The sequence below is a fragment of the Rhea americana genome, unplaced genomic scaffold, assembly GCF_003343005.1.
Source record: "Rhea americana isolate MKP2758 unplaced genomic scaffold, rheAme1 scaffold_274, whole genome shotgun sequence".
Classification (NCBI taxonomy): Eukaryota; Metazoa; Chordata; class Aves; order Rheiformes; family Rheidae; genus Rhea; species Rhea americana.
The window spans coordinates 679619-701668 of NW_028186395.1; the positions used below are offsets into that span (position 1 = coordinate 679619).

Genomic DNA, 22050 nt, shown 5'->3' on the forward strand with positions numbered 1-22050 from the left:
TATGGCCCAAACCACAATAAAGAAATTCTCAAAGGATTTCAAGGGCAGTAAACAAATCTAAGCTGGTGCACACTGCTAGTCTGCCCACTGGACCAAGGACTGTTTGGAATATTTACTGACAAGTTGCAGAAGTAGCAATAACAGGCAACAGCTCCAAGATGCAGCTTCAAGTGTTCAGGTGGGACATTAGGAAAAAACTCCTTCCCCAGGAGGGGGATGAAACCTTGAAGGGTTTCAAACCTCAGCTAGACAAAGCCATGACCTAAGCTTATTTAATTCAGGCAGGAAGTGACAGCCTTAAAAACAAGTTTAAATCATTTTGATTTGTCCTTCAGAACATACTTTGCAATAACACACAGTTATTCTGCATATGAACAGTCCTCAGGCATATCTGTCTCACACCAGCAGGCTGGTAACAAAATAGTCCAAGTAAGTAAAAGCTCCACCAAAGACTTCAGGCTTCAAAATTTAGAGCTGTCTTTCAACAAAAGGAATTTCACTCTTACTAAAGGTTTTGCCTCCAGTTCCCTTGTAGTGCCTACAAATACCTCAACAAAATGTTTATTTACTTTCAGAACGTTAGAAGGCCATACCAGTTCAGACCAAAACCCTATCCAACCCAAAGAGCTGGCTCTGTTAAATGCTAGAAGTGTCCAAGAAGGAAGGCAAGCATGAAATCCTGTCTTACAGGTATAGCTTCTCAGTTTCTAGCAATCAGCTATGTAGGGACTTCCTAAGCTCAAGGTTGCATCCTGAATGCACTTAATGGCTMCCGGCAGAAGCAGCTTCCAGAAATTTTCCTCAGTCTTTTCCAAGTCTGTAACATCTTCTGAGATAAGCTAAGGAAGTATGGGTTAAATGAGTGGACAGGGAGGTGGATTGAGAACTGGCTGAATGACAGAGCTCAGAGGGTTGTCACCAGTGGCACAGAGTCTAGTTGGAGGCCTGTGGCTAGTGGCGCCCCCCAGGGCTCAGTACTGGGTCCCATCCTGTTCAACTTCTTCATCAATGACCTGCATGAGTGGACAGAGTGCCTCCTCAGCAAGTTTGTGGATGATACCAAGCTGGGAGGAGTGGCTGATACACCAGCGGGCTGTGCTGCCATTTAGAGAGACCTGGACAGGCTGGAGAGCTGGGCAGAGAGGAACCTCAGGAGGTTCAACAAGGGCAAGTGCAGAGTCCTGCACTTAGGCAGTTAGTAACTCTAGGCACCAGTACAAGCTGGGGGCTGACCTTCTGGAGAGCAGCTCTGCAGAGAAGGACCTAGGAGTGCTGGTGGATGACAAGTTGACTATGAGCCAGCAAGGTGCCCTCCTGGCCAGGAARGCCAATGGTATCCTGGGGTGCCTTGGGAAGAGTGTTACCAGCAGGTYGAGGGAGGTGATCCTGCCCCTCTACTCAGCCCTGGGGAGGCCTCATCTCAAATACTGTGTCCAGTTCTGGGCTCCTCAGTACAAAAGAGACATGGAGCTACTGGAGAGAGATTCAGCGTAGGGCTACAAAGATGATCAGAGGGCTGGAGCACCTGCCCTCTGAGGAACAGMTGTGAGAGCTGGGCCTGTTTAGCCTGGGGAAGAAAAGACTGAAGGGGGGATCTTATCAATGTCTATAAGTACGTGAAGGGACGGTGTCAAGGGGATGGAGCCAGACTCTTTACAGTCCCATGTGACAGGACAGGAGGCAATGGGCAAAAACTGAACCACAGGAGGTTCCACCTGAATGTGAGGAGGAATTTCTTCACAGTGCGAGTGACAGAGCACTGGAACAGATTGACCAGAGAAGCTGTGGAGTCTCCTTCTCTGGAGATATTCAAAGCCTGCCTGGATGCAACCCTGTCTAACATGCTGTAGGTGACCCTGCTGAGCAGGGGAGTTGGACTAGATGACCTCACAGGTCCCTTCTAATCTTATCAATTCTGTGATAATTTATAGTTAGGTATCTTTTCCTTTCCTTGTGTGGCTTTCACTTGGTCAATGAACAGGACAGCTTCTCTTTATCTCCTAACAACCACACAGGTTTCCCACAGCGGTGGGCACTGCCTGTCGTGACTGTATCTCTCCATTAATGCTCTGGCCTTACTAGCACAAGATGTTAGTTACCATCCTCAAGGTTACAAYAAGGCACTCTGCATGGCCTCAATCAGATTAGCACTTAGAAATCAATGGACCAAGACAGCAAAAGCTGCCACCCACGCCACTCCCACTCACATCACTGTCTTCCCTTAAATTATCCCATCAAGTGATATTCAGCAGTGAGTATAATAGCCTGCTTAAATGCACTGCACAATACTAGACGTATGACCTCCTGGGGAGAAGCAACAGTCATTTGTGATATGTGGCTGAGACAAACAACCAAAGCCTCTTAACTTCATCCCTCTGCCAGTGCTAACTCAACATCCTTTCATGATTTCTTACACTACTTAAGACTTCTACACCTAAGAGCATCTAAAACCCCATCCAAAATTTGGGGCCAAAAACAGTCCGGGCAGTCCTTCACAATGCTGAAAATAACAGTTCATTGCATTAATAAGGTCAACAGAGGCTGAGACGTCACAAGGAACCTTAGTCAGAGCTTTCCTAAAATACTCACCAAATGACACCACCACCACCCCACCACCCTCTCTTTTCCCCACCTTCTCCAAGGTCACAGCAGTATGTTTTACAACATGCTGTATAGCCAGCTGCTTTCTTCCTGGAGCACAGCAATTTGTACAAATTAGAATTATGGACATGGGCATGCAAAGCCTTTCCAATTTTTCATGCAGGTTTTCTCATGTTTTGAAATTGTTTCTTTCAGGCAGCCAGGAAGGAAGGAATGCAATACTCAGGAAATATAGTCCTCTCAGCAATGCATTTATTCTCTCTTGGATAGGAAGGAGAGACCCAGAGGGGTCTCCCATACTGACCTCTGGAGTCRGGCAGGATTTTGTACTGTTCTGCATGGATTCTGATTTTGAAGAGCTTGACTGAGATTCCACCTTCTTGGCTTGTTTCTGAGAGCTAGTAGCAGCAACTGGGGAGCCAACAGTGGCATCAGGCATCTGCTGTAGTGTTTCCAACTCAGTCTCTTCATTGTGAATCTTCTTTGTACCCTGGTGAGTCAGCAATGCAGGGACAACAGTTGAACCTGCAATAAAATAATCTGTCTGATGCTTTTAAGTACACGAGAATACACGACCAGCAATGAGTGCCAAAGTGCCTTTAAAGCAGTTCATGTGATTCATTTAACAGTGCAACAGACTAGATACCCTGGGCTCCCTTTGATCAGAAGTACTGAGTTCTCTTTGATGACTATAAAACAAAGAAAAGGTATTTATGAAAGAGGTAGAGAAAGTCAGACAGCAATATCAAAAGTTAAATAAACATTTCCATCATTTTCTTTACATCTTTCTATTTACACCAATAACAATATGCTTGTCAAAACACCTGCAAGTAAACCCAGCAATTACCTTTCTCCCAGTGAAGCTGTGGGGTAGAGCTGCACAGAGTGAGAGGAGGCTCAGAAGTCACCAGTGTAGAGGTGAGAAGGTCTATTTTTCCTGTTTGAAGCCGGAACTGTTTGAGTTCCTCAGACAGGAGGCTGAACTGCTCTGTTTGACTGCGGCACTGATCTTCTAGATCCTTCACCCGGGCCTGAAGGCAGAGATATGAGGTGAGGTACAAGGACATATCTAAACCACCAACAAGCCTCAAACTGCACTTGTCTTTGCTACATCTTTTTAGAAATTGAGTGACATTCAAAACTCCGGAGACCTAAAAGTGTCCCCAGTCCAGGAACAGTCAATAGGAACTGACAGCTCTATGCCTATACTATTCTTGAAAACTCCAGATTCATCACTTCTTAGGAGGTCAACTACAAACTCATTTAGGAGTCCCTGAATCAAAAATATTCCTGAAGTGCTGGGTATGAATGTCAATATCCTATCCAAGCCCTGCACAAGACAGTGAGATGTGTCAAAGATAAACAAGCCTTGAAAATAGGAAGACCAGGAAGGCTTTGAGCATTTACTGGAGCACTGATATCATGTCTCCAAAAGGAATTGCCATCCCAATGCTCCATCTGCCCCACCACTGCAGAGGCTTCAGCAAGCTCCCACAATGTTACCCTGCCCTCCCCACAAATGCTTCTGGACAGGATTTCCTGTTCTCCCTTTGGGTCTCAGCTCCTCTAGGCTCCTGGAAGGGCAAAGAGCTTCAGCGCCCCGGCCCACGCTACGAAACAAGTGTGTGATGCAGGCAACCTGCACACTTTGCAGCTAGGTCCTACAGGGGTGAATTACACACACAGTGAGTAAAAGAAAGCTACTTCTCAGCAAAAAGATGTAGATATCTCTTTGGGGACATCTTGCAGAGAAGAAAATACTCATCCCTATTAGGAGAAGGGAAAAAATATTTGTTTCAATTTCTTAGTATTCTTTTTCTACCATCTCTAGCTTCTCCCCTTCCAAAATGCTGCCAAGTCCTGGCCACCCTTTCTACCATCCCTATACACTCCCATTTATTTCCTAGCTGTGGCAAGTTCATTGCCCGGATAACACAACTGCTCCTTTTGTTCTTCTTGCTTTTGCCACCATATGACAGCTCACTTAGGTTCCGAGAGAGATTTGCTGTGTAGGCCCTGCTCATGACTTCATGTAATAATTAAACATAAACCACTAGTGCTGGACAGGAATTTCTTATCTAATCAGTAGTTCTTCAACAGAGTTCATGCAGAAAATTTAATTTGGTGCTAGTTCATCTAGCTGAGGTGCACCTCTGCTTTGCAAGGAGGTGACATTTGAGCACTTCTTATTCCCTTTTTTTTCCCCCTTTGGGCTGAGATCATTTTGCATAGGTAAGACACAGCAAAACAGATGGTTGAACTGTGCTCTTCAAAATTTGCTATTCTATAAATTGTTTTTGAAATGTCTACTCCTGCCTCCACCTCAAAAATAAATCATTTCTTGAAATACCTTGTAAGACAGAAAGTCTGTTTTTTTAAGCAGCTCTAAAACACATCTGACCTGGAAGAAGCTTTCTTTCTTGTCTCAGAGGACCACAAAAATCTTTCTGGCTCACTCCCTACCAACTTCTGAGTATGCACGTGATTTTACTTTATCACACTGTACTTGTTTAAAACATGTCAGTTTATCACTTGCTTCCTACCAACTGGCTAGGAGCACTCTGCCTTTAACGGAAAACAACTATTTAAGAAATTCACCAATACGATGTTTGGCAAGAAGAAACAGCCTCTGTACTGAACAAGACCATCAAATTTCATTAACAGCTTCCAGAAGTGTCTGCATTCTCCACTTCCTCAGAGTCAACTCTTTCTACTCCCCAGGTCACACCAGAAATGGAGAGAAACTGCAGTCATTCCTTTACCCTCCAGATAGATACCTGGATCTATCACTTCAGCATTGTGACTTAACAGACAGAAAAAACATAGCATGAGCCTTTGTGCTCTGACAGCCTTATCAGTACCAAAGTTCAAATAAACTGTGAGATCCATTTTTAACTTATGAGACTTTTTTGTAAGCAATGGCAACAGGTGATATTCTTTTACTTGCCTTTTGTTTTTTAGGATTTCCTGGTCACTGAAGCCATGTTACCTAGGATTCTTGTGCAATCATGAGCACTTATATTTATTTCAATTAAGAGTTTTAACATAAATGCTCTTTCCTAAGCGTTGTGTCTTAATGAAGAAAAGAAACTATAGACAATGAGGACAACTATTGGATCAAACCAGGGCTTCTCCTGGACCAGCACCTTGTCTCTGATCACACTTTGGGTCAGAGCCTTTGACAAGGGACAGGCACAGAATGACTAAGGGATCATGTTCTCCTGTCTTGTGATCCAGAGACCAGAGCCAGCAGATGCATCTGGATGTTATACTTCATGGCATCATAAACCTCCACCCTGTAAGTTGTTGATCACAGTTTAAATCCATTTATAGTGGTGGCCAAGCCAATATCTTAGATAATCCTGAGTTTAATTCTGAGATACCTAATTAAATGGTCAAGTGTCTTTTATATCTTGTGTTATTCAAAGCAATGCACAAGCATCCTCTAATTATTTTTGTCACATCACAGACAATCTATAGTTCTAGCAGACTGTTCTCAGACATTCAGACACAACTAGGCAAGCAGCGAGTTTATAGGACAGTGCTCAGAAGTAGATGGACAAGGAAGGGGAACCTGAGGACATGGTCAGGAACCGCAGGGAAGGCAAGAACCAAACTCTAGGCACAGGAGAGAAGGGAGACTTTTGTGTCTATGCATAACCCATAAGGAAGAGAAAGAGGAGCCAGACACCAACTGCAACTGAGTAGCAAGATTACTAGAACAGGCTGCAAGCGCAGGGAGCAGAGCACGGTGGTGCAATTTAGCCATCAATTCAGGAACTTGCTCTTATTTTCCCACTAAGCTAGATCCAACCACAATCAGCACATTCCTGTTTTCCTCGACACTTCCTTTCTTGGCTGCTCTAATATGTTTCTCCTCATATAGATGATGTTCCCCATCCRGATCTCCCTTGTTACCTTTTTCCATATCTTTTGCTATATGTTTTTGAGATCAGAGAATCACAGAAATATTTARTTTAGAAGGGGAGACTCTAGAGGTCTGCAGTCCAGCGTCCTGCTCAAAGGAGGACTAACTCCAAAGTTTTATCAGGTTTGAAGAAACATCCAGCACTGCACACAGATGCGAGTGCTACTTCTACAAGATGTGGTCTTATCCTAAAAATGACCTTGGGCCGTGACCAATTCCTTTTCTGAAAGTTCTGATTGCTGCGTTAAACTTTTTGATCAGGCCTGTGGCTTCTCCTCCACATRCATGCCTTTGCACTTTCTGATAGTCAGTGATCTCTGTCATTTAATCTCCCAGATCTTTCCACAGCTCTTTGAAGTCAGATTTGAAGCTGACTGTCAAAAACAGTTTTCCATCAGGTACAAATCCCRTAACTTTGATACAAAAACTCATTCCAAATATTTTGTGAATATCTTGACTAGCACAGATCTCAGAGTATAACATCTTTATTATTTCATTAGTTAGTACTGGTTCTRTGAAAACAGTTGTTCTGTTTCTCCATATCTCTGTTTCCTGCCTTCCAGCCAATTACAAAGCCAGCAGGACCTGTCTTTATCACAGTTTCATTTGAAATAAACACTTCAATCTTAGACTGCAAGTATTTCCCAAAAGACCTTCTAATGCATGTAACATCAGAAGGAGGTGCAGAGTTTGACAAAACTGAAAATCTGGAAAAGCCCAATAAAAGCTCCAAATTTGAATTAATTGAGAAAGCAAAGCTTTTTAACAGAAAAGCAGCTGCTCCATCARCCTTGGAGCAGTAGCTCGTTTCATTACATGTATTATTTGGACATGACACTCTTGCAATCTTCTACAGAGTACAGTTAAAATAGATACATGAAGCAACTGTCAAAGTTAGGGCAGAGGAGAAACACATCCTACTTGAYAGTATTATATCGGTACCTGCATGCAATCCAAAGTACTCTGTCAGCAAGGAAAAGAGCAAAAAGAGATAATAAAATCACATCAGCAGTCACATTAGTGAAAAAATCAGCCACCGGCCAAAAGTAACACACCCCTCGGTTTGAGTGAGATTGTTTTCTCAGTGAGTTACAGCGTCTGCCTGTTTCATACTGAGACTACCACCCCAAGTCAAGCATCTGCCTGCTAAACTAAAGCCAAACCCCATAAAACAAATGCAGGTACAAGCATGCACCTTTCAAGAGCCTCCAAATTTCAATAAGCTTTTAGCAGTAAGTTTAATAAGCTAAATTTCAAATCTTCTTTTCCCAGAGTGCTGCAACTACTCTTAAATACCACAGAACTGACTCCTTCCATCAGACCTTTCCCCAAGTCGGAGATCAAGGAGCGCTGGGAAGCAAGACACAGCTCAAAAGCCAGTTTTGATAGAATTTCTAGTACCTAACAGCCTGCTCAGTTATGCACCCTGCTCCCAGGTCAGAAAAGACAAGCAAAGCTAAGCTAAGGTCTAGTTGTCATTTTTCCCAACAAAATTCTAAACTGGATCCTTGAAATTAGGCTGTTGCCTTTTTCATCTATGAAGCATAAAAGGCAATTGAGACTCTTATGTCCTCATTTACTTTGGAATCACTACTAAATTCTTTCATCCCAATGTCCATACCTCTCAAGGTCTTCTTTCTAAGCTGCATCAGTCAGTCTATATACAGCATTTCTTCACAGAGAAACCAACCCATACCTCTACTCACCCCCTGACATCCTTATCACAGGATCAAAGAATAGTAGATGTTGGAAGGCATCTCTGGAGACTGCCTAGCCCAAACCCCCCTGCTCAAAGCAGAGTAAGCTRGAGCAGGATTGCTCAGAGCCTTGCCTAGTCAGGTTTTGAATATTTCTAAGGAATGGAGACTACAYTTAAAACAATCATGTGGCTGAATTCTTCCAACAGGGAAATGCATCACACACATCCATCCTTGAGATGACATCAAAAAGTAATCCAAACACATTTAAAATGAAAATATAGAGAGTAGGCACCCCAAAATTCCTAAGTCTATCCTACATTGATGTCCTGGAATGACTACAATTATAATTAAGTCATTTAAATGACTGCTACTCCACATTAAATTAAGTTTTAATGACAACTTCTCTTTCTTCTGCCCTCTTGGTGTCACTGACTCATAAAAAGCACCTGTCTCAGCTACTTGGAAACAAGAATATCTGACTGATGAGGTCCTCATCGAACAGCACAACCAGCCTTTCAAGCTTATAATGACTCTCCCCTTCTTCCTCTACACAAGTAGCTGTCTAGTTGAAACCAAAGAGGCTGCTCCAATCGTGCAATGAACTCAAAAACCATTTGCCAAGTATCAAAAACCTTTCTCCCCTTAAATGTTACTAAGAAGTCACCTAAATGTCATCTGACATACGAAAAACATCTGTATCGGCCCAGCTCTTGTCTTTGCAGCCAAAAGCAGCTGCCCAGGAAAAAACTTGGGAACAGGCAATACATAATGTCACTTCCCCACGATATTTTCCCAACCTACAATACTTTCAATCTCACCTAGTAGGAGCCTGGCACCCTGGGGATCTCACAGCCTAGATACAGATCAGGTCCACTCAAAGGAGATGATGTTGGAGCAATTTCCTCAATCAGGGACACTTACGATCTTGCTCTAATGATGTTGCAGAGTCTCTTAGGCTCCTAACAACCACAGAGCTCTTGAACAGTGTGGACAGAGACAATTCAGTCTGCCTTTCATGACAGTATGTCACTGTTACACACAGGGCTTCAGCCTCATTAACRTGAGACCTCACTGTCATTCAGGCATACAGTGAGGCACCCTGCTTAGCCTAAGGTGTTCTTGCACTCAGAAAACTTCAGTGGACCAAGAGAGCAGAAGGTGTYTCCTGTGCTATCACATCTAACCCCACTCGTAGCACTGGCTTCCTCCTATCACATCAAGTTCCAAGGCTTAGTGCTTTGCCTCTACAGCTCCAGGAATTCACAGTCAAGGTCTTCTTGAATGCCATCTTGACATAGACTGAGACAGTGCTAATCAAGAGATAGCGCTCATCGTATCTCCCAGCCTGCACCATTAAGTAGTCTGCTGCCATGACAAAGCCAATTCTTTATAGATGTCAGAGAACTCATACAGCTGGTCCCAGACTAACGTAAAAGACCTGCCTCAGACCTCATTACTTGTTATGCTGAGGCAAAGGCCATGTTTCTCTTTTCTTTATTAATAAACAGCATAAATCACATATACACAAAAGAAATATCAAATCACACAGACACAAGTATTCTTCCTCCTTGCAGACAATCCTGAAAAAGGCAGCAGGCAGATCAGAGGTTAGTTACTTATATGCATCCTTGAAAGAGATATTGGGCACAGTCTGAATGAAGTACTCGAATTCAAGGACTGAACAGGCTGGAGTTGAACCTCTTAAAACTTTAACTCCAGTGACTACTCCACCAGCACAACTGATACTTGTGCACAGCAGCACTATCTTGTGACAGGCTCACACTTTACAGCATTCCACACAAGAATCAATAAAATCCAGAGCATTGACAAAGCTGACATTATGAACAGAACATAACAAATCTGCAGCCCCTTATCTGTCTTGTTTTCTTTTGTCTTACCTCTAGAAGTTGTACTGCTCCTTCATGTTCCCTTTTTGCCTCTGCCTGAGCCTAAGAAGAAATAAGAAACAGAGTAAATAAAAAAGCAGCCTATCTAAGTTCACTTCTACCAATACTATCATCACCTTGATAGACCTCATTATAGATTTAAAATGCTGGACAGACTGAAGGCATCTCTGATCTATGGACAAAGAGCAGTGAGAGATCAGAATTACAATTCATGAGAAAAGACCCTTACTTTGCTAGGTAACATTGTTCCCCTAGACAAAGATACGCCTCCCCGGGTTACTTTATCTGGTAAACTCACACATACCTCCTCCCTATACCACCCCTCCAAGAAGACATGGTGCAGGAGTCCCATCTCCTTCCAGGGATTCAGAGAGGAAATTGTCCATTTGCTCACACTCTGCATACCTGCTGCAATCGTCTGACTTCCTCTTGTTTCTCCTTCAGGACTAGCAGCGCTTCCTTGTGCTCAACTTCCAGCTGCTGCCTTCGTTCAGCCACATCTCTCATGTGCTGCAGAACAATTCACAGAGTTTAAGGGTAACACTACTGAAATATCATCCTGTGTCCTATCACAGGCCATAGAATCAAAACATAGCCTGTACTTCACATCATCATTAAACAGAAGAGAAAGTAAGAAATTCCTACCACAAGCCAGAGCAACACAGTCAAAGAGAATGCTTGAATGAGTGATGGCCACCATACTTCCCCTCCCACTCAAACCCCTGCAACAGCCTTTCTCCAGCATTTTTGTCCACCTTGGAAGGTCATGTCCCAGGGTGCCAGCACAGAAGAATCCCCAAGAGAAACATAGATGCAAAAACTGGACAAAAAGAGCTAAGAGAAAATTTGTGCCATCCAGAACAGCACTAAGTGTCAAAACAGTCCTTCCAACAATATGGGTCTTACTGACCTTCAGCACCTGCTCTAGATTCTCCAGCTTGATTTGGAGTCCTTGATTCGTCTGAATCACAGAATCTCGTTCCTTAGTAACCAAAACAACCTGCAACTTCAGGTCAGCATTCTCAGATTCAACCTGGAAAGAAAGGCTTGACAATAAATAACAGAGGACCATTTATTTTCACATCTCAATAGGCTGTTTTGGAGACCTGATTCCTAGCTGCAATGCTACYAAAACCCACCAACCTCCTCTACCTTTGCTTTCATTCAAAACAAATGTTCATGCATTTGTATCTGTCCTWAATGCAATGGTTACTTATTTGCACRTACAGAACAGTGCAAATATACTGCCTTTGCCCCAAGACCTGAAGCTTTTGGGTTTTCCACCTGGCAAGGGGCAGTTCTGAATTGCACTGCAGTGGCTCTCCTCCCTGCCTTCTAAGCTCTGCCCCATCATCAGCCAACACAACCCTTTGGGGGGATTACAGTAAAATGCCAGAAGTGACTGTGACCACTTTCAAACACGTGCTCCACGACAGGTTCTGCTCTACCAGTGCCCTGAGCAGAGCATACTGCTCTCAAGGGAGCAGTGTCTCAAGCATCTCACTTGCTTGAATTTCTGTAATAAACACAGGGTAGTTTACTGTTTTGCTTTCAGTTACCACGTGGCACCCAGGACAGACAAGTACACAGACAGGCACCCAACAGTTACTAAGCTGGCAGCCTAAAAACCTACTACTCAGTTCTTCTCAGCCAAGTCTTACAGAGCTAATGCTCTACCTGACAAACAAAAATACTGCTTTTTACCTGTCCTGCCCATCCAGCCTTCTCGCTTAGCTGCGAGTTCTCTTCAGTCAGTCGTGCATTTTCATTTTGTATCTCCTGCAACTGGATCTCCTGTCCAGAAACAGTACGTATTACTCCAACAAGGTCCTTGATTAACACCACTGCCACCTTCTATCGAATGTAAAACAGGCAGCTCCACTGCTTCTTCTGCCTGTTGGTGCAGGACGCTGATGCAAGGCATAAGCACACAGCTCTGCTCAAACACATACCAGCCCTATATCAGGTGTTCTGTTAAGCTTCTTCTTCCATTTCTGTAGCCCCAAAGCCCAAAACAAAAAAGATAYTTCTTTGTCTACCTCAGAGCTCCAATGTTACATCATTTAAATGCTGCTGTCTGGAACTATCCCCCATCTCCAACTACAATTTGCCAAGTTTCACTGTTGGTTCACAGTCAGAGTCTTCTTGACAAATTTCAGTTAAGGAGGAAAAATTATTTGGAATAACAAAGGTAAAAAGAGTTCTAAACTGCAAATTCAGCAACAAAAGTTCTAAATGGCTGTGTCTAATTCAAAAATCAGGATTCAGGCTGGAGTCAAGAAAGCAATGTGAGCCAGCTATCACTACCTTACATAACAGTGTCTCTGAGCAAGCAGGAGACTATGGACATATGGAGAGACTTTGCCAGGGCTAGCCCATCTGCAGAGGGTTTGTACAGCACACTTTGTAGACCACTGGGCAAATTTAAGTTTCACAATCACAAACAACTTCACATAAACACACACACTCTCTTCCATCCAAACATTTTATGTAGATCAARTATTTCCTGGATATCCCAAGAACTAATTCTCTTTGCTAGCAAAGTYTCAGTCCCAGTAGTTTAAGGTGAGTTGGTCCTTTCTTGATCCTGAAAAGCTATTGTTCAACAATTCTACATCCAATGATGTATTTATTTCTTAAGGACCCCAAAATAACCCAGATCAAGGGTKACTCTAGCCCAGAATCCTACTGCTGACAGTGGCCAACAGAGGATGCCTACACAGGAGCGAAAGAGTATGGCAAGCAGGCAATGATACTTCCCCAGTATTCAATGCTGTAGCTCAGGGGTTTGTAGCTCATGGGAAATCCTCAAGAAGCTTAATGAATTCCAACGAAACTTTTATGCTAAGATAAAGAAGCACACTCAGATTTGGCCCTAACCATGTACATCAGCTTGCAACAAAGACATTTCTCCAAACAGACTTAGCAAAGAAGAGGTCTTGTAAACCATATTCCTAACAGGACACTTTTCTTCCTATTCCTGCAACACATTTCACTAGGAGTGTGGGCAGAAGCACGTGGCACTTCAGCTTCACACTTAATATAATCCAGGTCTGGCCAAGTACTGTGATGGACAAAGACCATCCTATTCAGCTGCATAATATGTACACTCTTTCCCTACAAATCAAAAGGTGAGCAATCAGTCAGTTCTGCCGAAATGTGTCAGTAATGAAACATACCACAGGGATGCAGAGGAGGGAGAAGACATGTGCCTTGTGCAGACTACAAAGATACAGCTAAGCCTTGGAGATGACTACTCTTATGAGTGGCCTACAGATCACATAGGGCAACACAAATCTTCCCTCCGCACTTCAAAATTAAGAAAATGAATAGAATAACTTCTCCCAAAGCATTTCCCTAGAAGATCAACATAAAAATTATGTCTTTTTCTGGTATTTGACCTGTTCCATGCCTTAAAGTGATCTTGAGAGCAACAGATTTCTGAGACAAGTGAACCAGATCAAATGCTAAAAAGCAAGATGCCAAACTGAAACCAGGCATATGAACACTTCCATTAGGAAAAAAAAGCCTGACTGCAAGTTGCTGCAGTAATCAAACATCCAACAGAGGTATTGATCACAGATGGGAAGACTGTTCCAAGTAGCTTGGATTCAGTGGCAACAAGTGTGAGTGTGTGACTCTGGCAAAAAAAAATAAATCGTACAAGTAGCACTAGAGAARAGCCCCACTAGTTTTGGCAGCAAGACCACAGGTCTCTTCTCTCAGCTTTTTGCCATGACACATTGTTGAAGAAAGAGCCACAATCACCTGGTTCCTGGTATACAGGTGCACGTAAGTATGTGACTGAAATCTCAACAGCAAAGAAACTAGCCAGAGGGTCAGATAAGTAAATAGTTTTAGATTGCTCCTGAAGGGTAAGACAAAACTAGGACACTCTTCTGGCATCTTGAAACTGTAGCAAATGCTATGAATTGCAGATTGACACCGTAGAGAAACACTAGCCAGTGGAGACAGAAAAGCCCAAGAATAAAAAATTAGGTTATGTTTCACCCTCTCCAATGCAAGATCTACAGAGAATATGGATAAGGCAATCAGCGGATAAAGACAGCCCGCTTGGCTCTGATGGTTCTCTCCTTCTCAATCCCAGGGCTATGTTCAGTTTTAGGCAGATTATAGACTGGAAAAAATAAACTTTAATTAAAGCTCTTTCCAACACATAATATCCTATGAAAGGCAACACTGCACAGAAAGTAGATGAAGAATCAACACTGCATCAAAGGATAAAACTACTTTTGCAAAAATACAGGAATTAAAAGAAGTAGGTAAGATGAACAAGAAGCACTGCTGGGAGCACAGAGTGGCCTAAAGTCAAAGCCTGGCCAGGGTGATGGTTGGAAATGAAACATTTATCAGTAGACAAGCAATGAGGCTGAGCTATGCCTTATGGGTATTTAGACCCTACCTGAACTGAGCTTTGAGTAAGATGTGAAACATCTGTTCAAAGAGTAAACACCCTTGGGTGAAACTAAACACTGTGATGGTCACCAATACCACCTTTTACATTTGGACAACATGCTTAGCAAAATTCAAACACAAGGGAAAAATCCAGRTCCTGTGATATGACCTGCAAAACCTCCATGAAATTACAGGGAGGCTGGTTTTTAACCAACAAATAAGAAGCATAAGGAAATGACCATAGGAATCTGTAACTACCATCTCAAGATGTAGAAATCTCATAATGCTTCTCTGGAGTGCATATGGAAATGGTAAATACCTCTCCAAACTAGTAAATCCGTAGAGTTTCATCCAATGCTGAAACCCACAACCTGATGAAAGAGTAAATAAACAATTCCAGCTTCAAAAGTTAAAGCCCGAAATCTGTGACACTGCTGAAACTAAGAGAAACACTAGTGACCCCTTACTGAGATAAACAAAATAATATCCAAGAGGAGAACGCAACAATCTAATCTTTCTACTGTTAYGCTCACAACAGAAGGAACAAGAATACTTACCAATTCTTTGCATCTTTTATGCTTTTTCCTCACTTCATGCTCAAGGTTTTCACATTTTTTGCGCTTTTTTTTGAGTTCAAATTCCTGCACAAAAGAAGCACACACAGATCAGCAAGCCCATGTTCTTACAAAGTACAAGAAATTCAAGCCCAGCTTCTCTGACCCAATGCCATATAAACTTTTACCATTTTCTTCAGAAAATCTCTTTGTAACAATCACAAAAAGTTTRGAAATCCGGGGCGATTTTTAAAAAGGCAGTAAAACCAAACACTTTTCAAGTCAAACAGCTATTTTTATGGCCCTTTCTTCTCTCCTCTGACCCTTTAAATGTTTGGAAACAGTTTTCTGTTTCCTATTTGCACAAGTTGTTTCTATTTGCATCATGGATGAAGGACAGGATGGGGGGGGGAGACAGAGCTGTGTAAAATATTCAGCTTGAAACACTAGCTGTGTTAGATCAACTCTTACTCTAATCCAAAAGACATCTAACAGAGAGTAGACATCCTCTGGTTACGTACCTTTATTTGTATTTACTCGCTACCATTCTTGGTTCCCCAGATAAATATGAACTGCTGAACCTCAGTGCGAATTGTTCTTGTTTACCAGAATAATTCATAAGAGGCATATTCCTCACACAACAGCTGTTCCACATCAGTCATACCTAATCCATGTTCATATAAGACTATATCCAATATAGCACAGAGTCTACTGGTATGTTTCCCTCTCACTTTGTTCTGAAGTATTCCACTACYAGTGCATGCAAGATTCAGCAAAATACCTGGAGCTGTCACACAGCAATGTCCTCCAYGCAGAGAAGGCCTGTGCTTTGCCCACTGATTTTCCAAGTTGTGCCTAGCCCAGGTTCCTCACTTCCGCAGAATACTTGCACCTAGAAATACTTCTGTCCCCAAAAATCTCTGCTTGGATTCCACAGGTTAAAAACCCAAGAAGTAGTATTGTACTCCTTCATCTGAAAACACACTAGTTTCACTCTGAAAGGAAAAGACCTATATCTACAGTCCCCTCTTGAACCCACTGACAGGGCCACAACTCACCAGCTGCTGTATATGTTGGCTACTTTCTCGGTCTGCTACTGCATTTTTGGGAGGGAAATTTTCATGTTCTTCACAGGCAGGTCCCAAAGGTAACAAACTTGGCTCCACCTGAAAAGGAAGAGAGATCTCAACGAGCTCAGAGACAACCAGAACACAGCACGCTGCGCACACCAAGGAGAAGATGTTTTCATGACAGTACAGCCTGGGTGAGCAAAACTCCATGTGAAAACCCCTCATCTTCTCTGAACAGCACCATCACACATGAAAAGGGTGGATTCCATGCCAGAGACTAGTCAGCCTGCCAGAGAGAGACCTGCACAGGACATCTCCAGGTACCCAGAGCCAACTGATCCTGTTTGATCCCACAGTGCAACAGTTGACTCTAGGAAGCTCTCAAGCCTGAGTTCATCTAGGATTTCAATGAAAGGCACCAGCAACACCTTTCATGGCCCTTCCAAAGCAATAAAAACAATGGGAAAAACATCAAAAGAGCGAACATGACCTTTATAAACAGCAGAAAGTGGCAAAGAGGTTTTCAGTGAAGATTTCAGAATCCAAAGGGAGGGAAAAGCAGACAAGAAATGCCAAGAAATGGAGAATCTCAACTCAGCGGGTAGTTGTGAAGAACTGAAATGGCAGCACATGTGCTGTGTGTCTTATGTGTGCCAACACAGACAAATTAGATGAAGGGAGAAACTAGGCAAATCTTTTATGGACACTTACCACTCTCACACCTATCTCCACTGTCACAATGTATATTCAGACTCACTTATGAAAAAAGAATAGCCAATTACAAAAGTATTTAAGAGCCACTTCAGAAGTAGAGATCTACTTAAAATAGAAGGAAAAAAATCTCCATTTTTTATTCAAGTACATGGCCTAGAGACAGTTTCACATGAGATTTAAAACACCTCATGAATTTCTATGCATTTATCTCTTATTCTCTAAACAAATATTTAACAAAAGGCCTAGCCTTTTAACTTGGGCTACAAACAAAACATACCTTTAATCATTTAATTTCATGCTGTCAACTGATATATCTGAAATGGCATTCTCTGCCTAGACAACTCCTTGACAGCAGGGTAAGGCCTGAAATGAATGAAGGAAGGAAAGTTTTGGGGTTGTTTTATTTTAAATGTTAAAGTTCCTTTTGATAAATAGATTTTAGGATCAGGAGATCTTTCATATTGTCAAAGCCAACTTCTAGAACGAACAAGCCTGAGGAACTTACGATCCTATCCAACCCTATGACCTTTGGTTGATCTCTCATCAGAAGTGGAATCTCTCATTTCACTTTGAACATCCACAGTACTGAGATATCCATGCCAGTCAGTCTGAACTCCCTTTACAGTCAGTCATTAGGACAGTATCTAATCTACATCTAAGCTAGTCTACATCTAAATTCCTGGCTCCACTGCAGAAAGCCAAAAATACATAAGAGATTACAGCCAAACCCAGATTATCAAGATTTTCAGATTCTCTGCTAAAGAGCTAGTGCCCGAAATGTGAAAACCTTGAAACCACCATCCTGCATGAGCTTCAGCAATGTCAAACCATCCCCATGGAACYAGGTCAGCATGGGACTCTGGCAGCCCAAGAACCATGCAGGAGCTGGAATTCTTGAGATCCTCCATCCAAGCCACACACCCTCTGAGTCCTAGTCCTTGAGAGCTCTCAGACAAAGCTCAGACAAAGGGAAGGCAAGATTTTTGCCAGTGGAATTACCTTGCAGGACTAAGGCATCTAACAAGAACCCTGGTCTCACTTGGTGTCAGGAACATTTCACTCTGAAAAAATCAATACATAAATGTTTCTGAGACTACTTCTTCTTCTTCTTCTTCTTTTTTTYTTCCCCCTCAAGCCATCTGGCACAAAGTACATTTGAAATCTATCTCACCCTACCCTGAAAAATCACACTCTCTCACAAACTGAAAATGTTGCATTTTAGTCAGCTGTAACAAAATAAGGTCCCAAGCAAGGTTATCAGCTAGAGTTAGATACTCTGTATACCAGTAACATATACTATGCTTAACAATTCAAAGCCATGCTGTCCTGCAAATAGCTATGCTAGTCAAATCTGCCTGTTTGTATTCATTTCCCAGTAAAAATTAAACAAAACTATTAAACTCCTAATTACAGACAACTTTATGATTGCACAGTGAAAAAATTACAAAATTAAATTAGCCCACATGGATTCAGTTTTCCCCCAAGAGAGACACAGACCCAGACACAAGCTCATGTATTGTTATTTTTCTGCAGAACCCAGACTCATCACTTCAGTAGACAAATGGTAAATGAGGCTGGCATACATCATGAATAGAGCTGTGATCTGGAGCTGTGCCACCTCATTCACAGCAGGGACTGCAGGATGCTCAATGAATTAGCCAGGTGCAAGGAATGTGCTCAACAACAAAGTTATTTTTAACTGTATAACACCTGCTTCCTACCCCAAGCACTAACCACAGTGTGTATTTATCATGGCAGAGACCCTGCAAAATGATCAGGATGGGACTGCACAACCGGTGACCATATTCAGGCTGTACCAGTTAAAGTCAMACATACAACAGACACTTAAGTACTTGTGTTCTGACAAATGACTGGAAAGTTTAAAGCACGCAACCAAGTAAATTTAAAATGTTACAGGCTTTCTAAAAAGCTCTGACTGGCACTCAGGAAGCATTCATTTTAATCCTGCCCCAAGAGGAAGCAAATAGAACATGTCTCTTTGCCCCTTACTCCTTCAAAAAACTTGGAAGGCAGCTGAGGAGGTAGCAGCAAGGAAAATACACTGTGAATGAAAGGCCGCACTCATAAGGAAAACACTTGATTGGCAATATGGATGCCCAGTTATGCGAGAAGCTTATGGAAAAATCAGCACATAGCATGGTGCCTTAACGTACTGACTGTCAAAGAGAGATGGTGATCCTAACCCTACATACTTTTGAGAGCGTACATTTGTTAACAAGCTGAACCTGCTCAAAGCATTTTTCTCAATGGCAGAATGTCCTAGAGCATTTGCCACCTAACTGTGACCCATTCCTTCAGCTGTGTCACGGCAACTCTGTGCAATCTTATGATGAACAAGCAGTGGATAACAGGAGGTTGTTTAAGCCAACACTGCCACTGAAAGAAAACCCTGCTAMACTATGATTTGTGGCTACAGAGATAACCAGCACCAAGAATCCCTAAATAAAGAAGGAAAATCAGAGAGAGAACACAGAACAGGGATTTTCCAAGGAAACTCAAAAGAAAAGCTTATTCTTTAAGCTCTGAGGAAGAGGGACTTCTCTGAAAKGGAATCCACCACCCTGACACTCCAAACTGAGGAGCTGGATAGAAGAGCAAACCGATTTTTTTTTTAACTGTTGCAACCATGTGGTTATTGCCTCAAGAGCTAACTTCATCCTCAGTGTGACACCACACGCAAACTGCAAACACATGTAAACTGCAGCATCTTATGTCACAGGGTTAAGCTAAGAGACTGGTGACAGCCTCCTTACTCCCCATTCACTACTGCTACCAGACTTACTTTTATTGATCAGCCACTTACTTTTGTTGAATGGCTGATACACCTGAGGGCTGTGCTGCCATTCAAAGAGACCTGGACAGGCTGGAGAGCTGGGCAGAGAGGAACCTCMKGAGGTTCAACAAGGGCAAGTGCAGAGTCCTGCACCTAGGGAAAAATAACCCTAGGCACCAGTACAAGCTGGGGGCTGACCTGCTGGARAGCAGCTCTGCAGAGAAGGACCTAGGAGTGCTAGTGGATGACAAGCTGACTATGAGCCAGCAAGGTGCCCTCCTGGCCAGGAAGGCCAATGGTATCCTGGGGTGCATGAGGAASAGTGTTGCCAGCAGGTTGAGGGAGGTGATCCTGCCCCTCTACTCAGCCCTGGGGAGGCCTCATCTCAARTACTGTGTCCAGTTCTGGGCTCCCCAGTACAAGAGAGACATGGAGCTASTGGAGAGAGTCCAGCGTAGGGCTACAAAGACGATCAGAGGACTGGGGCATCTCTAGCCTTTCCCCATTAGGAACAGCTGCAAGAGCTGGGCCTCTTTAGCCTGCAGAAGAGAAGACTGAAGGGGGATCTTATCAATGTGTATAAGTACCTGAAGGAGGGTGTCAAGTGGATGGGGCCAGACTCTTTACAGTTGTCCCATGTGACAGGACAGGAGGCAATGGGCAAAAACTGAACCACAGGAGGTTCCACCTGAATGTGAGGAGGAATTTCTTCACGGTGCGAGTGACAGAGCACTGGAASAGRTTGMCCAGAGARGYTGTGGAGTCTSCWTCTCTGGAGATATTCAAAGCCTGCCTGGATGCAACCCTGTCTAACATGCTGTAGGTGACCCTGCTTGAGCAGGGGGGTTGGACTAGATGACCTCAAGAGGTCCCTTCCAACCTTATGGATTCCATGATATTTTTCAGCTAGAAATTTTTGACAATGAGGACAGACTCTCCTAAAACAGAGAAATGAAGAGCAGYCATGAGAAAGACCACAGTACATGTTCTTATCTGACAGAATCTGCAGTTGAAAATCTAGGTATAAAAGGGTCATTCAAAGATAACGAGGACAGAGCAGAAAAACTAGAACAGGTCTGTGCATCTCTCTTCATCACAGAAGAATTTGGAGGGTGAAGGGTCACCAGAGCAGAAATCTTAACCATGAAGAATATAGCTGAGGATCTGTCTCTGGCAGAAATGGCTGTAAAAGCACTGTGGAAGCCAACAGTCACAAATGACCAAGATCAGACAATGTTCACCAAGAGCCGGAAAACCCCTCTGGCATGAACTGACTTCCATATAAATAAATCATGCACTGCAGCATGCAACTTCTTAACTATCACTGCCTTAATACAAAATAACTGGAAGGTGCAAACATCAAAACTATTCCAGTGAGGATCTGGGGAAACAAAGACCCGTGTATCAGACACCTGTTCTACAGAAACTGATAGAAATTTTAACACAGACTAAGCAGACACGTAAAGAAAAAAAGATATATATGGAAAAAAGATACAGACACTCAAATCCATCATAAAGTTTCTAAAGAGTCAACAGGTAAATGGGTAAGGAAGATCAAATAGGTACAGTCTGCCTGGGTACTCCAGAGGCATTCAGCTATGGCCCTCTGAAAGACCTTTGAAGGCACTAAACTGTCACAGGATGAGAGTGAAGAGTCTCTCATGGAGATATATCTAGTAAAATGAGAAGACTAGAGGAGAGGCAGCAGGAGCCATGCTCTCCAAGTACTGATGCAGAAAAGAGACAAAGGGTGAGGAGCACCTCATGACACTGAAAAATTACATTACATTAGACAAATGATGTTCCAATAAAAATCAATGCTTAGACAAAAGGCAAAGAGATCTATTAGGAAAGGAAAAACTGCATTATGTCACTATATAAATCAATGACACACCAGCATCTGAGATACCGTGTGCAGTGCTGCTTCCCTCAACTCAGAAATGACAGAGAAAATGTACAAAGGAGACAAAGATGCGGAAAGCATYGAATGAATACTGCCACCCACAGAATCACGAAAGAAGCTAAAACTCTCCAGTATAAAAACAACAACAATAAAAAAGGCTGAAGGACAGGACAGAGATCTGTAGAGYAGCCTGGAAAAGCTGAACAAGGAATGAATATTCGCTGTATCGTCRATAAGAACCAGGGAGCAGCAAATAAAAGGAGATGGTAGGAAATTAAAGTAATGGGAAGTAGGAATTTCTCACACGGGCRAAAGATGTGAAATTCTGCAGCAGGATGTTACGGGTACCCAAAGCTCGCAGGGGATGAGAAAGGAGCTGGGTAAAGAAATACCCGCAGACGGCCGGCCGGCCGACCCCGCCGCAGGCCGGGGACGCGCGGTGCCGGGGCTCGGGGGGCCTGGC

The 22050-nt window shown here is 42.9% G+C and overlaps 1 protein-coding gene across 1 annotated transcript in view; it reads right to left on the reverse strand.

Moving 5' to 3' along the window:
- TSPOAP1 (TSPO associated protein 1) overlaps positions 1-22050 on the reverse strand; it is a 56626-nt gene that overhangs the window by 33530 nt on the left and 1046 nt on the right. The window contains exons 2-9 of the mRNA XM_085308391.1: positions 16165-16272; positions 15110-15193; positions 11841-11930; positions 11047-11169; positions 10542-10646; positions 10128-10178; positions 3449-3632; positions 2906-3126 (exon numbers count right to left, since the gene is read on the reverse strand). Of these exons, the coding sequence (XP_085164517.1) occupies positions 2906-3126; positions 3449-3632; positions 10128-10178; positions 10542-10643 (558 nt within the window). The 5' untranslated portion in view covers positions 10644-10646; positions 11047-11169; positions 11841-11930; positions 15110-15193; positions 16165-16272. The remainder of the gene's footprint in view (positions 1-2905; positions 3127-3448; positions 3633-10127; positions 10179-10541; positions 10647-11046; positions 11170-11840; positions 11931-15109; positions 15194-16164; positions 16273-22050) is intronic.